The sequence below is a fragment of the Mchenga conophoros genome, linkage group LG17 (assembly GCF_057382185.1).
Source record: "Mchenga conophoros isolate Kocher_MC1m ecotype Shallow Benthic linkage group LG17, M_conophoros_male_GT1.1, whole genome shotgun sequence".
In the NCBI taxonomy this organism is placed as follows: Eukaryota; Metazoa; Chordata; class Actinopteri; order Cichliformes; family Cichlidae; genus Mchenga; species Mchenga conophoros.
Window position 1 is genome coordinate 8,462,385 of NC_140542.1, and position 26,595 is coordinate 8,488,979.

Sequence of the window (26,595 nt, forward strand, 5' to 3'; positions counted from 1 at the left end):
ATTTCGAAGGGCTGGACTGCTGCATGATGGAGAGGAGGACACCGCCACGGCCCTTCTGAGGGTGTTCGACTCTGACACTGACAACGAGGATTTGTTTGGTTTTGAAAGTGACAACGAAGGAAAGAAGCGGAGAGTGGATGAGGAAGCCATCCTGAGCCTGTTCGTTTCCAACACTGGAGAAGAGGACTTTGGTGGTTTTAGTGCGCAGGAAGAAGAGGAAGATGGTGGTGAATGACTGACTTTTCTTCTTGTTAAAGCCGTGTCACTGCACCTGAGCCTAAAAGGTAGGCCGAATCTATTTTTCTGGTGTGCTGTAGGTTATTGTTATGTACTACATTTGTTACTCATTTATGAAGCACAGTACATGTTTCGTACTTGTAATTACCGCTACTTTTACATAAAAGTTGTGCAAATATGTACCCATAACTTGTTTTTCAAAATATTAATAAAAGGGGTGTGTCTCCAAACAGCCATCTCTTTCCTGACAATTCCCTTTGTGCATATTCTCTTACATATGATAAGTCAACATTGAAACACCTGCGGCTTTTAGTCAGGTGCGGCTAATGTATGTACAAAACAGGATTTTCCCCTGATTTTAGCTTGTGCGGCTAATATTCAGGTGCGCTTTGTAGTCCGGGAAATACGGTAGTCGCTTTTGATATACATTTGACAAAAGTAGGTTTTCATAAATATGAAGGTTTGTGATGTGCGACATATTAAAGGGCTAAAAAGATCATCCCCCTGAGTCGATCTCTCTCGCTGCTGTTTGTCACTTGCTTCAGGCAGACCGCCATACGGCAAAGAGTGGAACGTCTTCTGTGTTATGGCTCCTTTGTGATTTCAGTCGATAAAAACAGGCATATTTTTATAGAACAATCTTACCTCGTTCAGCTTTATTTAAAACCACATAAAAATGAAAACTCGGATTAGTTAAGAGGATCCAATTTCCGTTTAAGAACTTCATCCTGACACAGCGTGCAGTCGCACAGTATATCCAGATATTCATCTCTAAGCAGCAGTAACTTCTGCTGCAGTCTCAGATGTCAAGGCAGGTAGTTTTACACAGAGGAGCTTTTGATTTCATCACGCCAGTGCAGGTACTGAGAATGATAAAGCTCTTTCAAAGTTTTGATTTTTTTTCTCCCTGTGAAAACTTTTAGGCAGGAATTTTGTAAAGCAAAGAGGTTGTGCTAGATGTGTCAGGATACCTTTGAGTGCAGAATGTAATTATCCAGAACATCATGGAATTTAAAACTACCTGCCTCGCCACTCTAAAAATAATCAAAGAAAGGAAATATCACGTTTAGTAACCATTATCTGAAATTATTCGGCCCCCTGTGTCAGATTTGTGAAATTATTATTTTTTATTTCTCCCCAGCTGTAATTACAATCGTTGTAATGTTTAAAACTCCCATTGTGGTGTGCCCCGAAGGTTTAAAAAGTGCCTTCTATCATCTTTTATACATGTTCTGTCTAGCAGATTCAGACATCCAATTACTATCATCTTTCTTGTCATCTTTCACACTCTTTAGACACATACAATCAGTCTCTTTTTCTGCCTTATAAATTAAAGGTGGATTAATATATACTCAAGAGACATAAAAAGAGAATAAATGGCAGAACTGTACTGATGACACATCTGAGGTAAAACTTGATTTGGCCTAGTGAAGACTTGTCAGAGCTTTTCTGTTTATTTCTAACAAAGGAAAATGCAGAAATTGAATTAAAACTTAAGTATCAATACAACAATACTGAGGAAACTCGATGTTATTCTCGTGCTTTATGAAAACTACATTTCTTTACATTAGCTGCCGAATGTAAATGAAAATAGACAAATCCAAGTTAGACAACACTGGAGCATTTCTTCAAACGTATTGGGTCCTAGAAACTGCAGCTGCACACTGAAAAAGAGTTGCTAGGTTTGCAAGGTCATGTACTGGACCTGTTATATATCTTGTCCACAAAATTTTCTAATATCTACATGTCAACATGCACTGCTGGTGGATATTAGCTGAGTTTGCCGAAGTGATCAGACGCTTCATTATATACTCCCCCATGTCTGCTAAGCTGTCTTCTTGTCTTTGATGGGCAAGGCTGAAACAACAAAACACAGCCCGTGAAAGCATGAAAGAAGAGAATCCCTTTGCTGTTCCCTAGTCTCAGAGATAGGCAAAGGTCATGCACAAGGATCGACTTCAGATTCTGTCCGTAGCCAAAGGCAATCAACAACTGCTGCACACGAATTTCCTTAAGGGCTGGTCGAACGCTGACGGCTCTTAGAAGAATATCTGACCCTGACGTGCTGAAAGATTTTTGTGTCTGCCTTGTCCTGACTGCGAGGAGCTATCTCATGTAGGCTTGTGGTGAGGGTGCTTAGAGCATCTTTTTCTTTGGTCACAGTGACCAAAGAAACGTCCCAACATTTTGGAGTTGTCTGCGCAATTGTGTCAGAAAGGAGGAGTTCGGTTTTCCTTGAGCTTGGTCTAAAATTTGCCCTAGCCGGTCACCTTTCATGTGATTCCACATTCTTGGTCTGGCCTCAATCTTCAAACTCAATGCCAGGTAGGTATCAAAGACGCTACATGTTCCCTTGGCTATAGAGGAATATTCTTCTATCGTGGGAAGATAGAAGAATATACACACTTAAGAGCTACCTGGTTGCAGACTTTATACCAGTGAGGAACCGTCAGTGATGGTTACTACCTATGGCTGGTTGTCAGAGAATGCAAACATCACCCGAGAAAGGCAGTGCTGGGATTTCTGACAGCTGTGCTCCTTCTGCCATCACTCAGTGCTACAGGGAGCGGGTGGTTCTTCTGACATAAGAACCACGCACTCCGATATGGGTTGAACAGCCTGGAGATGAGCTGTTTAGAAGTTGTTGTTCCATTTAGTTGAGGTAACTTCTGTCAGCGTCAGGGTCGGGATTTGTTTCAGCAGTCAATCCAAGACAGCCGATTTTTACAAACTACTTTTACTACTAAACTATCTCTATACCTCTATACCTCTGCCATCTCGACCACCACATCCCCACCCAGTGTACTGGCAACAGATTATTCAGAAAAAATGGTTGTCCAAATTCAAAAACTAAGACCCTTTGTCTACAAATCACTGCCTCAACAGTTATTTCAACTCACTGTTTATTGGTTCACAATCCCTGGTGTGTACCCACCCTACCCCATCAATTGACCTCCACATCCACCGGCACACCTGCTCCTGTTTTTCTGCCCTGTAACCACAGTACTGCCAGATTTTCTGCTTTGCATTCCTGCCAGAGTGGTCCAGCTTTTTGTCATGTTATCCTGCCTACCTACATTTATGTATGACCTCTGCCTGTATCTGGACTTACTCCTGCCAGCTTTCGCCCCCTCGGACTCCTCTGCCTCTCCTTGCTTTGATCATTGACCTACTAAACTTTGTTTTCGCTCCACCTTTTGTCTGGCTGTGATTTGCACGTCTGTGACCAAACTTCTAAACTTCTACCTCTACAGTAGTGCGAGAATGAAATAATACTTTAGTGTGTGTGTGTTTTTCTTCTTTTTGTCACAGTTCCCTGTAAATGTAAAGTAACAAGTCTGTCTCAGTGTAGTTGGAAGTCTAGCTCGCGGTAAGCTGAGGTAATGCGGTGCTTCTCCTACTGTAAATGCAGCACGGGGGATTTGTCTGTTCGCTGAGTGAACTCTACTTGACCCCGGCACACTTCTCGGGCTTTGTGCTGCATAAATTCACTTTAAGCACCACTGTCAATCAAAATAGCAGCGAATGTAGTGAAACATCACAGGTCTCTTTCATGATTAATTCATGTTGAACACAGCACCTGCAGTGGCTCCGCTGACAATTTCCCCGCTCCGTGTTCTTTGAAATTGCATGTGTGTGTAAGTGTGTGTGTGTGTGCATGCCTTTACACATGTATGATTGCATGTGTGTGTGTGGATTAGCAGGGTGTGTGTCATATGTGTGAGTTTAGGGTGTGAGATTCATGCATAGTTAATGCCCCGGCAGACCTTCGTTAGTGGTAACACACACTTTCACCATCATTATACGCAGTCTCTGCCATTATAAATCTGTCTCTATCATTATACTGACTGTGTCATTACTGCTGCATAGGCTGCTTCTGTTGCTTGCGAGCAAGCATGGGGGAGAAGACTGGGGGAGCTGCAAGGGGAGAAAAATATGAATGTGTGAAAGAAGGGGAAAGAGGTGTTTAAGGTGATATAGAAGCTACATGGGGAAAATGGTGCTCCACAGAGAAAAATAAAGAAATGAATTAGTTTTATGATTTAAATAAAGACTTATGTCTCAGTCTTATAGTTAGGATGGGGATCTTGCCACTGATTAACTTCTCGGCAGTTCATCCTACAAAGAAAACTTTATATATAGAGTTAACAAGGTCTAAAGCCAGGTAAATGCTGCTGGAGCGGGGCTGTGATTTCCTGAAATAGAGTTAAGAAGGTGCTGATTGAAGATATTTACCTGGGGTAATAAACACACTAGAAGCTGCTTGGCAGATTTTCTGCGGCAATAAAATGTATTTTAAAGTTTTGACTCGAGCGAAACTGGAAGCTTGTAAAATCCCCAGCCTCCTTTGTGTCAAAGTCATTAGATATATCATTTGAGAAAGCTAGAATTTGGATTTAAAGCTTCAGTGATTTGAAGTGGGTTTTAGTGCTGTAACTATAATCTGCACATCATGTTTCTTCTCAGAACAGAAACTTAAAAATAAAAACGTCAGCAGTCCAGTGTTGTGGAACCTTCATTTTCATGGACTGCACTGCATCCCCTTTAGGGTTTTACAGTTAAATTGAATTCTCGTGCTGCACAATAATGTTTAATATTTAGTATTTACTGTTACATTCCCATAGATCATCGTGATGTTGTTTATTATGTTGCTCTTTTTTTTCTTCTGCTTGTTCTCTCTTTTTTCTTTCTCAACAGGTGATCCAGGTGATTGATATATGTATTTTTTGTCTGCTTTTTTTGTTGTTTTTTGTTGTTTTTGCCCTTTATCCCCGTCCCTCTTCTCCGCTGTTTTTCTTTCCCTTTCTTTTCCCCAGTCAAGTCTGTCCCGTATTTAACAAGTGAAAATAAAATAAACAATAAAAGGTGAATCAAATAGACCATTACGGCAAGGCTGGGATGGACCATTTGGTAAAGTAAATCCGTTGGGCATCTTTCTTCGCCTTTAGACAATAATTCTGATGGCAAAAGAGCCAAACGGGACAGGCAAGAAAATAAATAAATACAAATAAAATAAATAAATAAATTGAATTCTCACCCTAAAGAAAGTACACGTGTTTCTGGCACCACTTTATAATAACCATTAAATATATAATAGGACTCCTTTACGGTTTAAAAAAGCAACAATAAAATGAGGTGAAATGATATTTCCTAATTGGCTAACTGGTCTGTTATCTGAATGGTTACTGTAAAGGTATAAATGGTTAACAAATACTGAATCCAGAGTCATTATTTTGACAGCTGTGATGACGGTAAAACAGATTTTAAAACAGATTCAAATAAGACGACGGGTTGGGTGGTAGTGAAAGGTGTTTGTGTCCTGCATCACTTATGGTTGTCATTGCAGTTTGCTTTATGCACAACTACTCACAAGCTCCACTATTATGTTATGGTGTGAATATATATTATGATAAAGTGTTACCATTTTTAACACAAAACCAGTAAATGTGAACTGACTACGGCAGGATGAATGATCTCAGAACACTTAATAAACATCAGTGTGATATGACGAGACGCAAGGAGAGGGCAAGGTAAAGAAATGCCGCGGCAAATTGCTCACACTGTGAAGGTAATTGGAAGAAAGCTGTCACTACCATGAAATATTCCCAGAAGAAAATCCCAGGAAAGAAAAAAAAATCCTTTGCCTTTTGGTCTGATTTTCATGGAACAAACATTTCTGTGACACTTAAATTGATGTCCTCATTTTCCATGTGTGTTTCCTAGACATGCAGACGCCCTGCTGTGACGGAGGAAACAAACAAGCACTTCCCCCGAACGCCACACACACGTGCTGGAGCAGACGTACACGATATTTTACAGCCGCAGACATCAGTGAGAACTCAAACTACGAGTCTCTTTCTCTCTCTTTTGCCCTCTCTCAGGCAAGCAGGTGGTGACTTACATCTTGGTTGCTCATGTCCCAGTAAGGTCTCTCCCCATATGACATCACCTCCCAGGTGACGATCCCGTAACTCCAGACATCTGAAGCTGATGTGAATTTCCTGTAGGCGATCGCCTCTGGTGCCGTCCACCTCACGGGGATTTTACCTCCCTGAGAGAAAAAAAAAGGGGGGGGGGGAAGAAAAGAAGGAAATAAATAACTAAGGGCAGTAGGGAAGGAAAAAAGGATTTGTAGCTTTATACCTGATAGTTCTGCTTACGTATTCGTCACATAGTTCTTAGCTGAAGTCTCTTATCAGACACGGTGTTGAAAACTGTGCATTATGCACACGTGTGTTAAAAAAAAGAAAGAAAAATGACAAATTTGAGGGGAAATTTGAGGGCAGGCAACATGAATTTTCCTACTTTTTTTTTGTTCTCGAGTGTGGAAGTGTAGACAAAGCAGATGCTTGATAGCATCCACCTGCTTCACGTAGACAAATCCACATCTGCCTGCTGTTGTCTTTTCTAATGAAGACAAAGTAGTGCGTAAACAAAAACTTCTTCCTTCTGACTGCTGAGTGAAATCCAGGATAAAAGGATGCATTACCATATGCTGGTTTGGCTGCTGTATCAAATTTAATATATTAAAGGAAATGCTTAAGACAAACATTTCTTTTTAATAGACTCCTTTTTAAGTCAGGCAAGCGACACGAGTTTAAGGCAGTGTGTATTTAATCCATCAAGCAAAAACTTTTCTTTAACCCCACCCTGGTCCTAGATCTCTGTATTTACTTTAGTCTTTAATTCTGGTTAGTTTTGTGCTCTGGGTTTTGTTTGCATTTTGAATATTGGTTTGGATTTATTTCTTTGCGTGTTTCAGTTTAATCTAGTTTTCCTGTTGTTTCTTGTCAAATCTGTGTTATCCTAGTAAGGAGGTAACACTGTGTTTCACGACAGATAGATGCAAGCAAACACAAGTGAGCCCACTGAGTCACCTTGTTTTTGTTTAAGGAGATTCAAAAATACTCCCAGGCTGTACCCTTCCCTTGGAAAGGCTACAACAGAATTTTTATTTGGAAAAATAATGTGAATAGTTTTTGATGTATCAAAATTAATCTGTTCCCTGATTAACAAGACCTTGGAAAGCAATGAAATAAAAACAAAACGTACATATTTTTGATTCACAGGAGCTAAAGTTTAAGTCAGTGACATCACTGATGAAGATTTAAAACTAATTTAGACTTCTTCTTGGTCCAGTTAACGATGCAACCAATGTAGTCTCCTACAACCAAAGTGCTAGTGTTCATGTCCTTGTCCCATGGCCCACTCTTGACTTGTGAGTCAGGTTGTGAGGTTGAGGCTCTGATTATTAGTTTTCTCACTAATGAACTCAAAAAGTGCAGAGAAAACGTAGCTGGATGCACAGGATGAATCAACGGTACTGAACAGGCCAATCACAGTAGTCCTTACATTTACGTGTAAGTACATTACACATCTGTCGAGGGTTTTGCAGTTACAACATACCTGCATTGTAGATTTAACACAAAAGCATAAATCCGTTTTTAGACCTCAGAGGGTTAAATTATGAATTATATTTGTTTCCCAATAGGATAGCCTGAATCTTTATTCTTCCCATGGAGTACAGTACTCTGATTTTTCATTGCGAGTTCAAAATATTGCCGGATATGTCAGCAGGATATGTTGAGGCGGTGAATTTTCATTTGTCTGCACGCTATGTTTTAAATTTATGATCTCTTAAGCTTATAATTGAATTTTTATCTGCCTCAGGGTTAACATGTGTGAACAATATGAACGGCCAGGTCTATGCCTATAGGTCTATAGGATAATGGCCAATGCAGGACTGGCGGGATATAAAAAAAAAAAAGACTCAGTGAACGTTTTTGTGTGCAAAGGCATCTAAACTGTAACATGAACATCATGAGTGGCTCAACATAGTTTTTATTAGTGAGCAAGCTACTTGGCAGCTTGTGAGTACAGTCACAACCACAGGGACGAGTGAGAAGCGGCAGAAACAAATAACACAAATTGTTACCTTCAAGCAGTGTGTGACAACATGTTTAATGTAATCAGTCAAGCACATTTTAATTTAAAGTATTAACATTCAGCTCAAAGCACAGATGAGCTGAGGTACGGCAGCGTGCCCGTGAAGTCCGGCTTAGATTGATAAAAAAATCGGTGTGACAAACCGGCGATCTGACAAGCTGAGTCTTTCTAAAATGTCCAACTCACCACCCGCAGGACAAACTTCAATCCAGCCTTTATCAGTTTAGTCTTAATTAAGATTCCAGACTGGCTGCACCACACAGATAAGTGTGTAGGAAACAACACGTATCACAGTCAAATTGCTGAACATATAAAAGTATGTATATATATGGAAAATACATTTCAATCATTTTATATAAAGGCCTCTATAAGGTAGATGAGTAATGACAAAGAAAGTTCTGACTGCCAAATATAATTGGTCGACAGTACTTGGACTACAAATGAACTACAAATTGAAACCACTATGGTTTGGATAGGAAAAATCGTATCCCTTTCCTACATATTCTATATACATTCACTTGCCACTTTGTTAGGTACACCTGTTCAACGGCTCATCAACACAACCTAATGCCTAATCAGCCAATTACACAGCAGCAGTGCAATGCATTTAGGCATTAGAAGACATGGTCAAGTAAACATGCATTTAGGTGACTCTGAACGTGGTAGGCTACAATTCACAAAGGCTTGCCAAAATTGGACAACGCACAAGATTAGAAAAATGGCACCAGGTCTAATGAATCCTAAATTCTGCTGCAACATTCGGATAGTACGGTCAGAATTTGACGCTAACAACATGATCTGTGCCACGAAGAATGAATGCAGTTGTGAAGGGAAAAGAGGTACTAGGTAGGTGTACCTAATAATGTGTATATTGAGTGTATCAATATACTGAAATCTATTTAAAGGGAAGAAATGTTTGGTAGTTCTTAATGACAGAACTGAACTGAAAACTTTATTTTAAAATGATTGACCTACTTGTAAAATGGTTAAAATTTGCATTTTCACCAATCCAGAGACTTTTCATTTTCTGTGTGTTAAACTGTGGCAGACCAAAGTTCTTAAGTGGTGCATCTTTTTACCTTTTAATAAATGTGAGTAACAGGCCAGAATCCTGGTAAAGAAAAGCTACCACTGCAACAAACATTTTGCCCACCTTTGGTCTGCAGAATGAAGGAATGCAGAAGGAAGCGTTAGTGTGTTTTTAGCTTACGTACCAGCGAGCTGGTGTAGGTGGGGTCGGAGGTGTCCTCCTCCAGATAACGTGATAAGCCAAAGTCAGACACCTTACACACGAGGTTACTGTTAACCAAGATATTTCGAGCTGCCAGGTCCCGGTGAACATAACTCATCTCCGCCAGGTACCTGTAACATCAACAGGAGTTATTGTATGAATTTGTGTTATCTGTAGCCAGCTACCTAGGCTACTATAAAAAGGTAATGGGATTTAGAGTTATGTGTGTGTGTGTGTGTGTGTGTGTGTGTGTGTGTGTGTGTGTGTTTGCCTGTGAGTGCATGTTATCACTGCCAGCTACCTTCGATAAAACAGGAATAGGATTTAATGTATACAGTAACATGTTTTTGTGCTATCACAGCCTGCATTTAACACAGATAGGCTCTAGTGTGCGTGAGTTTGTGTGTGTGTGTGTGTGTGTGTGTGTGTGTGTGTGTGTGTGTGAGCATTTGTCAGTCTGCCAAGCTGAAAAGTTGCAGTTTTACCAGTGGATTCAAATGCAGCGTATAGCGGAGGTTGCATGTGTTTATGTGCTCATATCAATGTATGTGTCCGTGCAGAGTCGTCAGGATGTGGAGACAGCGCATCTCAAGCTGCTGATGCACATGACCAGACAGCACGAATATCACCACATGAAATCTCAACATCTGAAAGAACTGATATCGCCAAAAGAAATCTAAATCCTCATACCCATGTCTGAAAGATTAGGAAAAGTTTCTTCTCCATCTTTATAGTAAAATGGATTTCTGTAGTGGGTATGTGTGCGCGTGTGTGTGTGTGCGTCTGGGTGTGAGTCTCAGTACCTCATTCCAGATGCGATGCCCCTCAGCATACCAACCAGCTGGATCACTGGGAACTGCCCATCATTTTGCTGTGAAACCATGAACCGACAGGATTATTCTTATTTTCCATTATCAGGTTTTTTCACTTTAGTGCTTTAGAAAGAATCTTGCAGGTAAGAAGATTTATTACCACTTCACAGAAAATGTCATAAGAGAAAAACATTTTTTACCCCCCCATCCCCTTCCCTGTTTGCAGCACAGATGATGGTGTGTAAATGTGGTACGTTGTGTTACAGTTGCATAAAAAGAATTTGATCAAGATGATGCAAGTAAGAAAAAACTTGAACTTAATCTTTTGCAAGATTCCATTTTCTGCTTTCACTTCTTTGCTCATACTGTGTTCGTGTTGGCAGAGGCTGGCACAGGCTTAAAATACAGCATCTGAAACCCAACTATTGCTTCTTACTTCTATTTTAATAACTTTGCATACACCGACACACTAAAATCTTCAAGCACACTTCCTGCTGCGTGTTGGCCAGAAGGTTACAGAAACAGGTTTATGACCGGAAGGCTAAGATCGAGGTGGAAGAATGAAAATGAATCCCTTTGACCTTCCCTCCTTACAACCACTGTGGTGCCCTTAGGAAAGGCCTTTAACCCCCTAGAGCCCAGCAAGTCAGACTGTGGTTAAAATTTGCAGCTTCCAGGTGTGTAAATGTGATATACTCAAAGGACGACTATCCTTCAATAAATAACGGTAATTAAAAAAAACTCTGAAAAAGGGACCAAGAAATTGCAAACTGTGTCAACACTAATATAACAAATGCTTTTACTACTAAGCTATTTTTCACACATGAACTCTGGGCAGTGATCTGCAGTTGACCTTCCTCACATGCGGCACACAACCGTAGAGAGTTCCCTTCAAATGCTTTTTTAAACTTCAGATGCCCCGTTTGGTTTAGATAGTTGTCCTGGAAAGGGTGTGCAAGAGGCAGGAAACAAGATAACCACTCCAGATTATTACCTGCACTCTTCTCTTGAACATCACATAGACTTTGTACAAAGGATCTGCAGGGTTCAAGACTGTTTACTGTGACCATGTGGGATATTAGCTTTTTTCCCCACACGGAGCTCACAGTCGGGTGACGAACAGAAAAGTTCAGGGCAGCAGTGCATGTGTGAAAACCACCCTGAAAAGAGTTAATTGAAACGCTGTGATAAAAGTGTTACAGCAGGCATTTTGGACCAATACAAAGTAGACAGCTGGAAATTCTACAAAGCCTTTTTGCCGTCAGATGTAGCTGGATGTCAGCTAGTTTAAAATAAATTTAAGCAAACAAGGTGCACGACCACCTTTATTGTTTATCACAGCCTGAAATGCAGTTTATGCTGAAGTTCAATAAGGAAAAGCTTTTCACATTCATCTGTGTGCATTCCTGAGTGTGCAGGCTGCTAGTCTATTCTTTACATCACTTCGGCTTTTCCACGCTTTCAAACTTAATTCTGTCATCATCACTCTGAGCATTTTCTTTTTGCACGTCTTCTGCTAGCCAATCAGCCTTTGACTCAATGCTTCTCTGCCATAGTGCCTTTCAGACTCTCATTCATGTGACAAGTCTCCTCAGAAACTCAAAATCTCCATCTGCTTCCTCTCTGCCACCACCTGTATGTAAATTCCAGGAGGTCCTGTCCTATTAGCAACATTGGGCCCTGCTCTACTTTGTAGCTTCAGCTGAGGTCTAATAGCCAAATACTCAAACTCTATAAAAACCTTCTCGTAATTTCTTCAAGTCATCTCCAGGAATACTTCTCCAGGCTTCTTTTAGGACATTCAAAGCTCCTCTTTGGATGTTGGCTGCATTTTGTTCTGATCTCTGTAAAGATGATCCCACACTACTTCAATAATGTTGAGGTCCGGGCTCTGGGGAGGCCAATCCATGACTGATAGTGTTTATTGTGTGTTTTTCTATCCAGTTATGCTTTTACTGCATTGACAATGTGTTTGAGGTCATTGTCATAGTCAAAAATGAAGCTGTTGCCAATCAGATAGTGTATAAATAGTATGGGATGGTGGCTGCATTTCACTGACTGAAGTGCAGCCCCAAATTGTGTCAAAGTCAGTATTTCACAGATGGCTGTAGACACTCACTGCTGTACCTCATTCCTGACCTCCTTGGTACATACTGATGAGGATCTCAATTCATTCTCAGTTCAGGTTTACTTACATAGCACCAAATGACAACAGTTGCCACAAAGCATTTCACACTGTGAGATAATGACCCCAAAGGATTTGAACTAAAACTTTCAAATTTGGATTCATCATCATCCGTAAGACCTGTTGTCACTGATTTTCAGTCCAATTCTGGTGTAATTTAGCAGAACCTTTTCTCCCTGCTTCCCATCCTTAACAATGGCTTCTTGACAGCCACCCTTCCACTGAGACTATTTCTGATGAGGCTTCATTAAACAGCAGATGGATCAGCAGATGCATCTCTCAGGTCCTGTGTCAGGTCTTTGCAGGATTTTTTTCTTATCATTTCTTGGCATTCTTCCAACACGTTCTCATCCCAAAATGTAACATATTGTGTGTGTGTGTGTGTGTGTGTGTGTGTGTGTGTGTGTGTGTGTGTGTGTGTGTGTGTTCGGAAATGTCAGGAAACATGACAACCGCTTGGGAATGAATCTACACATGTACCTTTATTTTACTTTCTCATCATTAATTGATTTAGAAAACACTATCTGATACAATTAAGACCGTAGTTAAGGTTAGAGATAAGGCTATGGTTAGAGTTAGGATTAAGGTTGGGTTTGGGCTGGAATACACGGCTGGAGCGTGGGTTACCACCAGGAGTGTCATTCTATTGAATTCCATCCACAATCCGGTGCATATCAAAGGGACGCAGAAGAGTACCTTTTGCGTTTCTATGGGATGCCTCGGGACGTGACAAATCGTCAGGAATAAGAACGGTCTGCATTCTTCGCAGACTCAAATAAAGAAATTGGAACAAATGATGTGTTTTTGTGACAAGCTGCTAATAATAAATTGCCTATAGACATCATTTAAAGTTGGTTATTTGCCCAGCTGCATGTCATGTGTGGACAAAACAGTGCTTTATTCCTTGAGGTAGATTCCTTTTTATTCCTAATGATTGTTAATTCAGAGTTACAACAAACATTCATGTGAAAATGGGCAGGTGGAAGGACTGGATTGAAAATGAATGAAAAAGCAGCCAATGTCCAAAGAAAAAAAACTTTGGAAGACCTTCAGAAAGTCTGGAAAGCCATTGCTCAAGACTGCTTGGAAACATTTAAAGAAAGTCAGTCTCCTTGGAATAAAAAAATATGAAGAAATGAAGGGTCGCTCTAGACTTTTGCATAGTACTGAATAAGAAAAAGAAGTACAAAAAAAAGAAAGAGAGAAGAAAAGAACAAAAGCAAGTTGACCAAGACTATACAAAGGTGGCTTGGAAAGTTAAGAAAGTTCCTGTTTAGAGCTGCTGGAGGCTTTGTTGGATTTATGAAACATTTTTTGATAAAACTCAAAATATTTGCCTTTTTGCTACCTCACCTCTGGGCCAGGCTGTCTCTGTTTCTTATAAACATCACTGACATCCCCCACTGACATCTCTGCAGTCGAAGGTGTGTGTGTGTCTTTTAATTCACTTTGCGCATCAAACCTCACCTTTGATGCTCCTCTAGCCTAATCCTCTGCAGGCAAAGACCTTCTTCTAGGCACACTCACACGGCATTGATCTTTTGGGTCTTGTGCCTCCAAGATGGTCACGCTAGGACAGCAACACCAGGAAGATCGATCATTGTGTTTGTGAATGTGTGTGTCTGTGTATGTGTGTGTGCATGAGTCATCGGGTGATTTCTGAGTCAAAAGGGGTCACGCTGTGAGAACCAAACATCAAAGAGTTTCTCTTTCTGTTTTTAGAGGCGCCTCAAAAGGAGGGCAGGATCAAAGAGACGGACAGACTGACAGACAGTCAGGCTGGCAGGATGAGGCGGAAAGAGCACAGGAAGGAAGAGAGGAGAAAGGGAAGCGCAGGAGGCTATTTCTGTCTTTGTGTCTATTTCTTCAAAAACTTACAGTCCTCTCTCCAACTGTTGCTCTGTTTGGTTATTTAGTTTGAACCGAAGGTGAAGGTGCCTATACTCAGTTACCGGTTTATTAGGTATGCCTAATAAATGAACAGATCCAGATCTGGTAGAGGTATTAAATATCCCAAAAGCATGTGATATAATACTGTACCATGTCAATGTGTGATGCTCAATCGTAATTTTTATCATTTGTATTTCAGACTGTAAATCGTGTGTTTCTTCCTGTCAGGCTGAAGGTGATGTTATCTTCATTTTTCTTAAGCATCATGTTGAGTTCTAGATGATAAATGGTTGGGAACTGAACCTGACCAACCACACCATTAGCACCTTGAGCTGCTGAGCAGTGCTGTCCAGACAAGTGATGGTTGTTCTTAGAGTCGCTAGGCAAAAACTTGCTGTAAGTGTGGAAAGCCTTTTTTCCCTCTTTTCAGTTATATTTCTCCTGTTTACGTTGGAGAAAAGTGTCGTAAGCCTTAATTATTAAACTTTAGTAAGCTTGGCTATGTCGGGGTTGATGCAGTTTATATTAATGGTTAAATACATCGACCCTCTCTGGACAGTAGCTGTGCGGTCGCACTCCTTATTCCTTGGGAATTTCCCCTCATTGGAACCTTAATCAAACCTTTAAATGACCCGATCCTGAAAGTGGTCTAAAGTGTAGCAGTTACCCTGAGAAATGAGTCCAGTGCTCCATTCTCCATGAACTCTGTGATTATCATCGTAGGCCTGCTCTTGGTGACCACGCCCTCCAGTCTGATGATATTTGGTTGGTCAAACTGGCCCATGATTGAGGCCTCTGACAGGAAGTCCCTCCTCTGCCTCTCAGAGTAGCCCACCTTCAGGGTCTTGATGGCCACAGGGATTTCTTTTTTCCCCACAGGTTTCAGGCGACCTTTGTATACCTCACCGAACTCGCCTGAAAATATAAAAGGAGTCAAATTAAAGCAAATTCCGTTTTTTTCCCCAACAGGACAAAAAATGTGCACTAAAGTATTCCTTAATTTTGAGCTCTTAAATAAATGATTTACCAATAAAATGGGATACTAAATTACTGCATTTGAATCCCATTAATAATGTAAAACGGGGCTCAAATAAAAAATAAAAAAAACAGGCTCGAGTTCATACTGAGCACATTCTTCTTTTCAATTGGATGACTTAGAGAGCCGTGTGTGTGACGGAGTGCAAGTTAAACATACAAACACTGAAAGCTGAAAAGCTGCCATCTGCACCCTCGCTGTCATACTGATGGTCACTGAGCAGCTTCACCGGATTAGATTGAGGTCGAGGGGTTTTGCTCAAGGGCACTTTTTATTTTTTATTTTATTTTATTTTTTTATTTTTTTCAAAATGAAAGAACAACAAAAATTGGATCCCCTCAATATCCGCTCAAGGGTGAGGAAAGGTTGTGTAGCAGAGGTGGCAAACAAGATAAAAGGGACAGTGCCACCGTTGTTGCTTGGATACTCGGTTTTGCACATATTCCTCAAATATAATCTCTCAGGTAAATAAAGTCGGCCCGGGTTAAAGTGCTGGATGGAAATAGTGCGCTGCTAAGGCCGTATCAGGTTTGCCTTTTCATTAGAGTTTAAAAGAAATGTAAAAACATTTTGACCCCATCATCAGTCACGTGTCATAATTGAACTATAAACTATAACAACGTTAACAATGCGTCTTTTTTCTTTTTGTTTTTTTTTGTTTTACACTTCCTTATTGTGACTTTTGAAACAACCAGGTTTCACAAGTCACATGATTATTCTTTCTGCTAATCCCTTCAGCATTTAAAAATTAGTTTTTGCATTGCTTTATTGAAGATATACTGTGTAGCACCTCCATAACAGAGCGGAGCGATGGCCGAAACACTACAATTTTCCTTCCTCTGTATACTCACTACAGCAGAAATAAATACAATACACTTCTTATAGAGTCCCACCCTCAGTAAATGACCTGCCGAAAGGCTGTGCTTCCAAAGTGTTTGGAACAAAGGAAAATAATTCATGTTCTTTTTTTAACATAACATCAGTTCACAACAAGTCACCAAGGTGGAGTAAGAAAATACAAGCAAATGCAACAAATAATAACAAAATACGGAAAGGAGATTCATTTTACCTTTAATAAAACTTTTAATAACAGAGTGTTTACTTCATGCTTTTTGTGCATGAGTATGTGCTGCACATTAGCATTATAACAATATATCTGATTTTTTTTTTTTTTTACTGTGAAATGAGATTCTTTTAGTCTGTTATGTCATTTCCTGTTTTATTTTGATGACCTCTCGTCTCTTGTGCTTTGTATTCATCTCTACTTCCCCTGTCTTGTCATTTGTAATTAGTTTCAGTTGATCTCTGCTGGCTGTTCCCTCGTTATCGTCTGTGTGTACATATTGTCTCAGTCTTGCCCTTTGTTGTGTTCTCCCTCATGCTCTATTCCTCGTATAGTTTTGTTTTGTTTTTGTTTTAGTTTCTCGATTAAAATTAAACTACCATAAAAATTAGAGACTGTTTATTTCTTTGGAAGTGAGTAAACTTTCAAATTCAGTAGGAGATCAAGCGTAACCTATAGATTTGAGGTTCAATAGTTCACGTGTCTCTCATTACGGTTTTCTTTGTGTTTTGCTGTGAAGGAAGCCGAACTGGTTGTAACTTCAATGAACTCGTTCCTTGCGCAAAAAATTCCCTTTCTGTGACACAGATGTCTTTTGTCAAAATAAATGCAGCTTTATGCTGATTGGGGACATGAAAATTGAATGTCACTTCAAAATGAAAGTCCTCATCCCAGAGATAAAAATCGGTGTGTGAATAATGGATGAGTAATGGGAATTGGATGCCAGGCTGTGCCGTCCTGTCTCACTGTGATCTCTGCTCCACATCTTACTGCTCATTAAAAACTATCTACTGTCACCACTGTAAACCAGTCGACGCACAGACGGAGAGGGAGAGAAAAAATGAACGGGAAGGGGATGACAGAGAGAGGGCTGTTATGAAAAGCGCAAGGGGTGGTTATGAGCAGGCAATGATAATAAGGACGAGGCAGGGAGAAGGGATGGAAGGATGGGGTTTTTTCTCCAAGAGAGGCCATGTCAGATGACATGTCACCGCTCTTCGGAAAAAAAACGAGGTCAAAGAGATGACGGGAAAATCAAAGGAAAGATTTAGTCTGTATTATAAACATTCTTGGGTCTACATTATATCTAAGTATGCTGCTTAGTAAAGAAGTGTCAGATGAGATATGGTTGCTACTTCCTTTTATAAATTTAAGAGTTTCATGATTTGTCTTCAGTCAAATAAAGTGCTTTTTGTGAAGGACAATTCCTACAGTGTCAGTGATAGTAATACAAAAGGAGGAAAGGAGAGGGTGTTATCGCAGAGGGAGAGGATGAGGGAGTAAGGTGAGATATTTTTATTATCTCCTCGGGGTGCTTTCTTCTTTTATCTTCCCTGCTCAATCTGTTGTTCTGCTTCCTCCCCGCCCCCCAGCCCACCCCCCTTTCGGTTCTTTGTTTAGCATTTCGCTATACACAAACAAAAGTGAAACTCCAGAGGGGGCTGAATCACAGAGGGAGCTCGACATAGGAGGAAGTATCACAGAAATACACAGATTAAAAACAAAAGGCAAACAGCTATGGATAAACTTTCACTATCACTTAGAAAGGTAGAGATCCGCCCGTTTGAGGGTTCAAGGTGCCCATCTCATATTACTCGGGCTCATATTTTCTCCTCCCTCCTTGCAGTTTTCAGCCCTCCTCTGTCACCTCTGGCTTAGGTGAGAAACCCTTTCGCTGAGGGAAATAAACCGAGAAACGGGGGAGGGATTACCAAAAGCCTCTCAGAGTACCTCAACAGACCAAAGCCCACAGCACATACTCGCAGCAGTTCTAATACACAACCTTTAACACCGTGAGCTCAATCGCTTTGAGTGTGATTGGTTTTGGTCAAAAGAAGAATAAGTAACGAGAATCAAAGTGTAAGATCTGAAGAATAACGTTTTACTCCTGTTTCTTGTTGACCATAAATTATGACCAATAAGAAACAGACTTAGGTGTATAAGAAATTTTGCATTTTTGCCTCCATATACCACTACTGTTGAATCCAAAAAATATAGAAAGATTAAAGTGCAGACATTTAGCTTTAATTCCAGGACTTCAACAAATGTGTTGCATTGATTAACACGCCCTCAGTTTCAAAGGTTAAAAAGTAATTGGGCAATTGATAAGTGTGTCAGTTGTCATGGCCAACAAACTACAAGAAGCTGACGGTGGCTACAGTTAAGGTTTAGCAGAGCATCTCAAGGGAGATGAAAAAATGTCTCTCAATTAATTTTCAATAAAATGCTTAACATCACATATTGGCTGTAAAGATGTAAATTTGTGGATGAAATGCACACAGTCAATGTTTAGATTTATAGAACCTGATCAACTCTCTGTGGTCACTTTCTAGTAAAGGATATGGGAATGCTACAAATTAAATGTACCTTTTATACTTTTTAACAAAATGTATTCACAGAATCAAATTGTATTATAGCAGGATAGCTATTCAACTTACCAAAGTGCCGAAAGAAAACTAGACTACTCAGTAAAATTCTTCTTCAGTAAAAGTCTTGGTTACTTGCTGGTTACACAGTTTTTGCCCATCACTTGTGATGGCAGCTGGCTGAAATGAACAGTTCCATTTAAAAAGGTTGGTTACATAGTAACAACATTAACAATGACAGGGGCATCACAGCTAAAATTCATGGTGGAGGTGAGCCTTTCTTTTCCATCTCACACTTGACCAGAAAAGAGGCAGCGCCATTGTCCAGACAGGGAACCCAGGTCAGATAAAAAAATAACGCTTTATATGAGCTGACAGCAGCTACGCTTGCAGTTGCAGTGGGTAAAAAGCCAAAAAGAGCTGAAATGTGAGAGTAACAGCAACCATCTGCCTCTGGCAGTTATTTTTTATATATTATTAAACAGTAATAAGTTTCACGAAATTTGACCAGAAAGGTTTTATGCAATCTTAGAGATGGCACGATACCACTTTTTTATGTCCGATACCGATCATAAATTTGGATATCTGCCGATACCGATATGAATCCGATATAGTGTTTTTTAATCAACAAAACTGTTTTTTTTAAATATCTTGCTGCATTTTGTATAAGTTCATACTCAAGTTTAAAACAACAACTACACTAAAGCTATTCTGTTATACCTGTATGCAAAAAAAAAAAATTTCATAGTTCAGCAATACTGATCAATCTAATAAACTCAAACCTACACCTTCCTCCCTATTCTGGTATTTTAAAGAGTACTTAGCGTAAATATTAAGCAACCTAACTAATAGGGTTCCAACTCCCAGCAACAACAAAAATAAATAAATAAAAAATGGGGAACCACCCCTCACGCTCCACCTCATGATGCTTAATCGACGTAATCAACCTTAATTTGATGCAGTGTGAAAAAAAAATGCACAGAAATCAATTCTTTTTCAAGAAATATTAAATAGATTCAACATCTTTCTTCAACAAAATTGCAGACTGCACAGATGGTACCTTCCCAAAGGAAAAAGTACTATAGCTTACTAGGGTATATTAGACTTAACAGTTACTATATGCAGTAATGGACTTCTATACATTTTACATCAGATTAAAACTTTGGGTGTAAGATTCAGATAAATATTGAATAATTAAAAGCGAGACATTTTAAATGAGAATAAGAAAGAAAAGTATGTCTTTGTGCCCCCTTTTCCCTGTTAGTGCCCTATCGGCCCCCCTGGCTAAACTTTGCTAGATCCGCCCCTGCACAGTTACCAGCGTCAGCTACGTAGAAAAAGATCCTCGAGTAGAAAGTAATATTAAATAAATTCTAACAACAGCTGATCAAGCTTAAACGTGCTGCTGTTGTTCAGCCGCTGGTTTCCTCTTTCTGGTGCAAAGTGGGCCAAAAGCAAACAAGAGACACGGACTTGCGACAGAAAAGCCGATCAGCTGATCATTAAGCAGTTTCATGATTGAAGTAGCAGCAGGAGAGCGAGAGGCAGTCGCTCGTTAAGCTTAACGCAGGAATGCTTTACAAACATTCATGGACTTACACACTTGCTTTACTTCTCTCGGGGATAACTTTGTCGGAGATGAAATGCCGGGTTGCTAGCGAAGCTCCAAATGCTATCCAGACCACTGACAGGTCGCGCATGCCACAGCCGCTCTATCACGTGATGCATACTGCTCCGACGTGCTAACGTTCTGAGGTGAGTTACGGCGTGTTGCAAGTTTTGTGAGGTGCTTTCGTGATATTTAATGGATCGGATTACATTTTTTATTTTTCTCCGATATCCGATCCAGTAATTTAGGTCAGTATCGGACCGATACCGATATGTAATATCGGATCGGTCCATCTCTATGCAATCTTGCTCTAAAACAAAAGACAAACAGGAGCAGGCATATACCCATTCACACCTTGAATAATGTGAAAAATGATTCATATCAGCTTAATATATGTTCAAATCTGAATCCACTTTGCAAAAATAACCATCTTCAAGAAAGCACCATACTGAACTATCACCTTACTTGCAATATTGAAGAATCCATATTCCTTTCCCTCCCATTAACCAAATGATAGTTTAAAGTGAACCTCCAACCTTTGTGGGTCTAATGCTGTGATATAAGATCTAAACAAATAATGCCAATATGATCAACATATAAACCTTTGAAAACACTAAATCAATGAGCATTAATATTACCTTTAAAAATCTACTTGTAGCAAACAACAGTCCTGAACATCTGGTAGAGAATGTATACTATTATTCCTGTGAGGCAGAGGTAGCTGGCTTCAGTGCTTCTGCTTTATTCGTCGGTCTGTCTAGTTGTCGGTCAGTAATACTGTTCAAACACGAGTAACCAAATTTCAGAAAACCTGGCAGAGCATGAGTGAAGAAAGATCCTATTAAATTTAGCTGCAGCTCCAGATCGCTTTCTTTAAAACTGTCACACAGACACTGGTCGTGTCTCAGAGTGTGAGTCCCTTGTCTTTCTTTCTTTTTTTTTTTTAACTCAGATTTTATTATAATTTAAAACATTGCAATGTTCACAAGTAAGACAGTTACAGGAACCGCAGTGCAGAAATACAGATTACAATAAGAACTGCAATTAGGAAACAACACAAAACTGGGATGCAAACCCCCCCCCCAAAAAAGAAACTTTACGTAATATTAAAAAACGTGAAAATCTTAATAGCCATGAAGGAACAAAATGAAACAGACCTATGCTAAATTATTGAAACAGTAAAGCATGTATGGGTCGCCAACGCTCAGTAAACAACTCTCTCTGAATCCGCAGAGTATATGTTATTTCCTCCATCTGGTAAATTTCTCTTACTTTATCAATCCACATATTAAATGAAGGTGGGTCAAGATTCAGCCATTTAATAGTAATACACTTTAGTGCTGCTGTAAGCAAGATTCTTAAGAGGTACTTTTTACTGTTTCCTGCAAAACCATTTGGTAATACTCCTAAAATGGCGAACTGTTGGTCTTTTGTTAATGGTTGTTGGAAAACTGTATTGAGAACTTTAAATATGTTATTCCAAAATGAGCAGATTTTTGGGCATGACCAGAATATATGTGAGTGGGTTCCTAAATGAGTACCACAATTTCGCCAGCAGGTATCAGGATTTGTAGGCTTCATTTTGGCCATTATCTCTGGGGTTCTAAAATATCTCATGACCACCTTCCATTTGAATTCTCTCCACAGCCCAGAGTCACGAGATGGCTTGTTTCACCTGCATGGAGAGCTCCTTTGACCGCATGTTGTCTGTTTACAGCAAAATCTTCCAAATCAAACCTCAAATCAACTTCAGGCCTTTTATCTGCTTATCTACCTTTATCTGCTTAAGTGATAATGACATAACGAAGGAATTGCCCGCACCTACCTGAAATAGCTTTTGACTCAACTGTCCAACTACCTTTTGTGCCTTTAAAAAGAGAGTGGCACATATTTAGGACCTGAAACTCCCAAACCCTTCATCCAATCTGAATGTGGATACCCTGAAAGATGCATCAGGCCCCCAATTGATTCATCCACTGTTTCCCAAAGCCACGTCAAAAACGGTAAAGAAGCCATTCTTAAAAGCTGTATGTCATTATTATGAAGTGGATGAGAATAGAGGTACAACAATGAGTGTGTACAGCTACTACAGCCACCATATAAAACACAATGGAGGCTTAGTCATGGTTTTGGAGTTGCATTTCACTCAGCGGTGTAAGGAAGAAAAAAAGAAAGTTTAGTCTGTGCTGAAGAATGAAGTTGGTCATACAAAATATTGACTTTCAAGCTTGTTTGAATTGTACAAACTGTGTTTTTGACTTATATATTGTAGTTTCCTTTATGTCTGTGAAGGTTCTCAGTCATCCAGGTCATCACAGTCTAAGGAGCTTGGAAAGAAAAGCGTCTGGAATTCTTTAAGTTGCTTGAAGACGTTTCACCTCTCATCTGAGAAGCTTCTTGGTGGAGAGTCCCAGATTTAAGCCCTATGGGAGTGTCCCCCACAAAAGGCAAAAAGGACCCCCTGATCAGTGTTCTAAGGTTTTTATCTAAACTTTAGAACTGAAGAAGTTTCTCGGATGAGAGGTGAAACGTCTTCAAGCAACTTAAAGAAGTCCAGACGCTTTTCTTTCCAAGCTCCTTAGACCAGCGGTCCCCAACCCCCAGGCCTCGGACCGGTACCAATCCGTGAGTCGTTTGGTACCAGGCTGCGAGAGTTGAAGCTCAGGTGTGAAATGTATGGTTTTCAGGGTTTTTATCGGTTTTCAGTGTTATTTTGTTATCGTTTTTATCGTTAACTCAATTTCCTGGGTCTTTTCACGTGTGTTATGAATAAATCTTCTTTTTTTTTCGGTACCGGTACTAGTTTTATTTTGTTGTATTTATCTGCGCCACCTTAAAGGCCGGTCCGTGAAAATAATGTCGGGCATAAACTGGTCTGTGGCGCAAAAAAGGTTGGAGACCGCTGCCTTAGACTAGTTTCCTTTATGTTTGTACACACTTCAATAAAACTGCTGCATTTATTTTCCAGTGAAATGAGGGGTGGCTTAAGACTTTTGCGCGATACTGAAGCCCAACGACTGATAACTGAAGTGGATGATAACTCACACTCAGCTTTATACTTTAAAGGTGTTCCTTGTTTTTCTTTCCTTCCTCTTTTCCTTTCTCCTTTTCTCATCCAATAGCCAAAATACCCCCCACCCCCAGCAGCCCTGGGACTCTCAGCGTTCTCTGTTTGCCAAACATCATACAGCATTTTTACAGTGAGAGTGCAGATAGCCAAAGAGAATGCATGAAGACAGTTTTAATTTATTCCTGTGAAAGTTTTCAACATGAATAAAACATCTCTCCTGACTTCAAAGGAAAAATAAAGCAAAATAATAAACTGGCATTGTGTGATTCCAGATCTTCCTCATTCACACTAAAGTCTGGCACAGTTGAGAAATTTGATTAATTTTCTGTAGAGGATCTGCTCCTTCACATGGCGGTTGGTTTCATTAAATAAACCAAGGTTTGCTTTTCTAGCTTGTGTTTTGAGGCACTTTGTAGAGGATAGCAGTGCTGTGATTGTGGTTATTTTTTCATCTCAACCTTCAACTGATTTTGCTTACACTGAATGAATGCAATGGTTATTCAACACATCTGAAAATAAATACAGATTTTCCCTTGCTGAGATTATCTTTCAGCAGCTTATAGAAACAACATGACAAAAGCGAAAGGGTCACCAAACACATGAAGGCACTTAAAATATCTACCTGATCCGATGACTTCCTCTATTTTGACACAGGAGGGATCGATTTCTTTGGCAAACTCCCGCACAGCCTCATTGGGGTCCTCGTAGGTGAAAGGGTCAATGTAGATCTTGACCCCTGGTGAACTGTGACCCTCAGAAAGGCTGGGAAAGGTCACAGTGGGTGTGGGTCCACTGAACATGTCTGGCCTCAGAGTCACCTCTGAGGAGAAAGGCAGAAAGCTCGAATACACACACTGTTTTAACACATCATATTTTATGTATCGTGATAAAGAAATAAAGAGGGGGGTCGTACCTCCTCCTGTGTTGTACTGCTGCAGCTTGTCACCATATACGCTCTCCTTCAGCTGCCTTCTCCTGCAGACAGAAACACGGACACAGAGATTTACGGGGAAGAAAAAGTGGCAAGTAGGTAAAAAAATAAAACAACTCAAAGTTAGAAATGTTGCAGAAACATCATGCTAATTGGTTGTCCTCTCGCTGTTTCTCTTTTGAGGTGAAATAAATTGTTTTCCAGAAGTGTGCTTAAGAGAGAGTCTGTCAGGAAATCATTAGTATTGGGTGACTTGCTCGTGCTCTTTGTCATCAGCTCTTGTTTCCCGCTTCTCTCCGAGGCTGAAACTAAAGGAATGCACGCGGTAATATTTTAATATGTGGACTGATCTCCACAGCAGACACCTAATACTGAGCGCAGGAGAGACAGCTTGCCGCTCGCTATTTCTGGGAGTTCATGGGGTCACTGAGACTTTGGACATTTCTCATTTCACAGCTAGTTTAAAACTCTTGCCGTATTAAATATTATAATTTAATATTTTTTTTGCATCACTTGTGCGTGATTTTTTGGTCTACAACTTTATTTCTACTAGGAGTCATTTCAAATCCTTTTTTAAAAAAATATGTGAAGTACATTTAGAAATGCTCCCTTCGCGTACACAACCAATGTTTTTTCATAAGAATCTTTTGTTCTTGCACTCTAATTTTGATATTTCTCCTTCACATAGCCCACCTCTCCCTTAATGTCAGCTAGGACAGGCTCCAGTTCATCTGTGACCCCCTAACAGGATAAGAAAACAAATATTTTATAGTCCAATGCATGCAAAATTTAAAGTTAGACTAACTTGTAGGTCTCCTTGCTGTCAGTGGCTGTGGCCATGAATGACCATTATTCGGAAAATGCCACACTCGGTTTTTTGTAGTACCATATGCAGATACAAAAGTATTGGAAATAGCTAACAATAATAGCAATAGCAGCAGCAAGTGTAGTTTGAGCTTGAATCAGTTGATCAGCGAAAGGTTAAAGACTACAGTGTACAGAGAGGATTTGACTTAGATGCACACACGCGACTGCAAGCAGATATACTGGTAAACATACCGATTCTACATTTAAGGTGAGAGAGCTGCAGCTGTCAGTGGTGGAAGCTACACTATATTGCCAAAAGTCAAAATGCAGCCATCCAAATCATTGAATTTGTCATGGTCCTGGGTCGGTGACCCAGCGCTTTTAGTTATCATTTTCTAGTTTATGATGATGATGATTATTATTGTTTGAGTTCTGTGTGTTATATTTTCGATCTGCCTCTGAGTCTGCATCTGAATCTGTCTGTTTAGTTCAATGTCTTGTCTGGTTCCATGTATCTGAGTTTCCTGTTTTATTGTGAAGGTCCGCGTCGTATGTGAGTGTGATCAGTTTACGTTTCCCCTGTCCCGTCAGCCCAGATTCCTCCCAGCTGTGTTGCCCTCCTGTCTCTCATCCCCTGATTACTGGTGTGTGTATTTAAGCCCTGTGTGTTCTCCTGCCTGTTCGTCTGTGTTCCTCCGTGTCAGTCTGTGTAACTCTGTGTCAGTCTGTTACCCTGTGTTCCACGGAGTCCTGTTCCTCGTCTGCGTCTCTCTGCTATTCATCATCCGTTGTCATATGCTCCCAGGTCTGTTATTTTAGTTCTCCCAGTTTAGGTGTCTTTAGTTGTTTGTTATGCCCCACTGTTTGTTTGCCACTACACCTCTGTAAATAAAACCACCGGTATCTCATCCACTGCCTGCATCTTGGGTCCTCCTTCTATATCCACACGGCTCGCCTCGGCAGCCGTGACAGTACGAACCGGCCAACATGGACCCAGCAGCATTTGCACCTACCCAGGAGTTTCGGGAGGAGGTAACCGACACGGTCGCAAGGTTGGTAAACCTGTGGCTCGAGCAGGAGGAAGAAGAGTTCCACCGCGCTGTAGAAGCCAAGCTACAGCAGCTACTCTCTGCGCACTCCTGGCTGCTAGACTCGCTTCACCCGCTGGCACGGGACTTCCTCCTTCATGAGCTGCACCTTCGCCCTCCAGCCGCTACCGCTTCCCAACCCAGCCTGGCGGTGAAGATTTTGCCCGGCCTAGCGGTGAAGATTTTGCCCGGCCCGCCGGAGGTTTTGCCCGGCCCGCCGGAGGTTTTGCCCGGGAGGAAGCGACGATCGCGCCGTCGGCGCGTCGCCCCACAGCCGGAGAGTAGGACTTCGGAACTGCCGGCTGTGGTGAGTGGAAAAGACA

At 40.5% G+C, this 26,595-nt stretch overlaps 1 protein-coding gene across 2 annotated transcripts in view; it reads right to left on the reverse strand.

Moving 5' to 3' along the window:
- The window catches only part of LOC146555037 (ephrin type-B receptor 1-like), a 144,714-nt gene that overhangs the window by 13,608 nt on the left and 104,511 nt on the right, over positions 1 to 26,595 (reverse strand). For both annotated transcript variants that reach the window (XM_085251141.1, XM_085251140.1), the window contains exons 12-17: positions 24,360 to 24,421; positions 24,069 to 24,266; positions 14,970 to 15,217; positions 10,219 to 10,286; positions 9,399 to 9,546; positions 6,140 to 6,289 (exon numbers count right to left, since the gene is read on the reverse strand). In XM_085251141.1, coding sequence (XP_085107267.1) covers positions 6,140 to 6,289; positions 9,399 to 9,546; positions 10,219 to 10,286; positions 14,970 to 15,217; positions 24,069 to 24,266; positions 24,360 to 24,421 — 874 coding nt within the window. The remainder of the gene's footprint in view (positions 1 to 6,139; positions 6,290 to 9,398; positions 9,547 to 10,218; positions 10,287 to 14,969; positions 15,218 to 24,068; positions 24,267 to 24,359; positions 24,422 to 26,595) is intronic.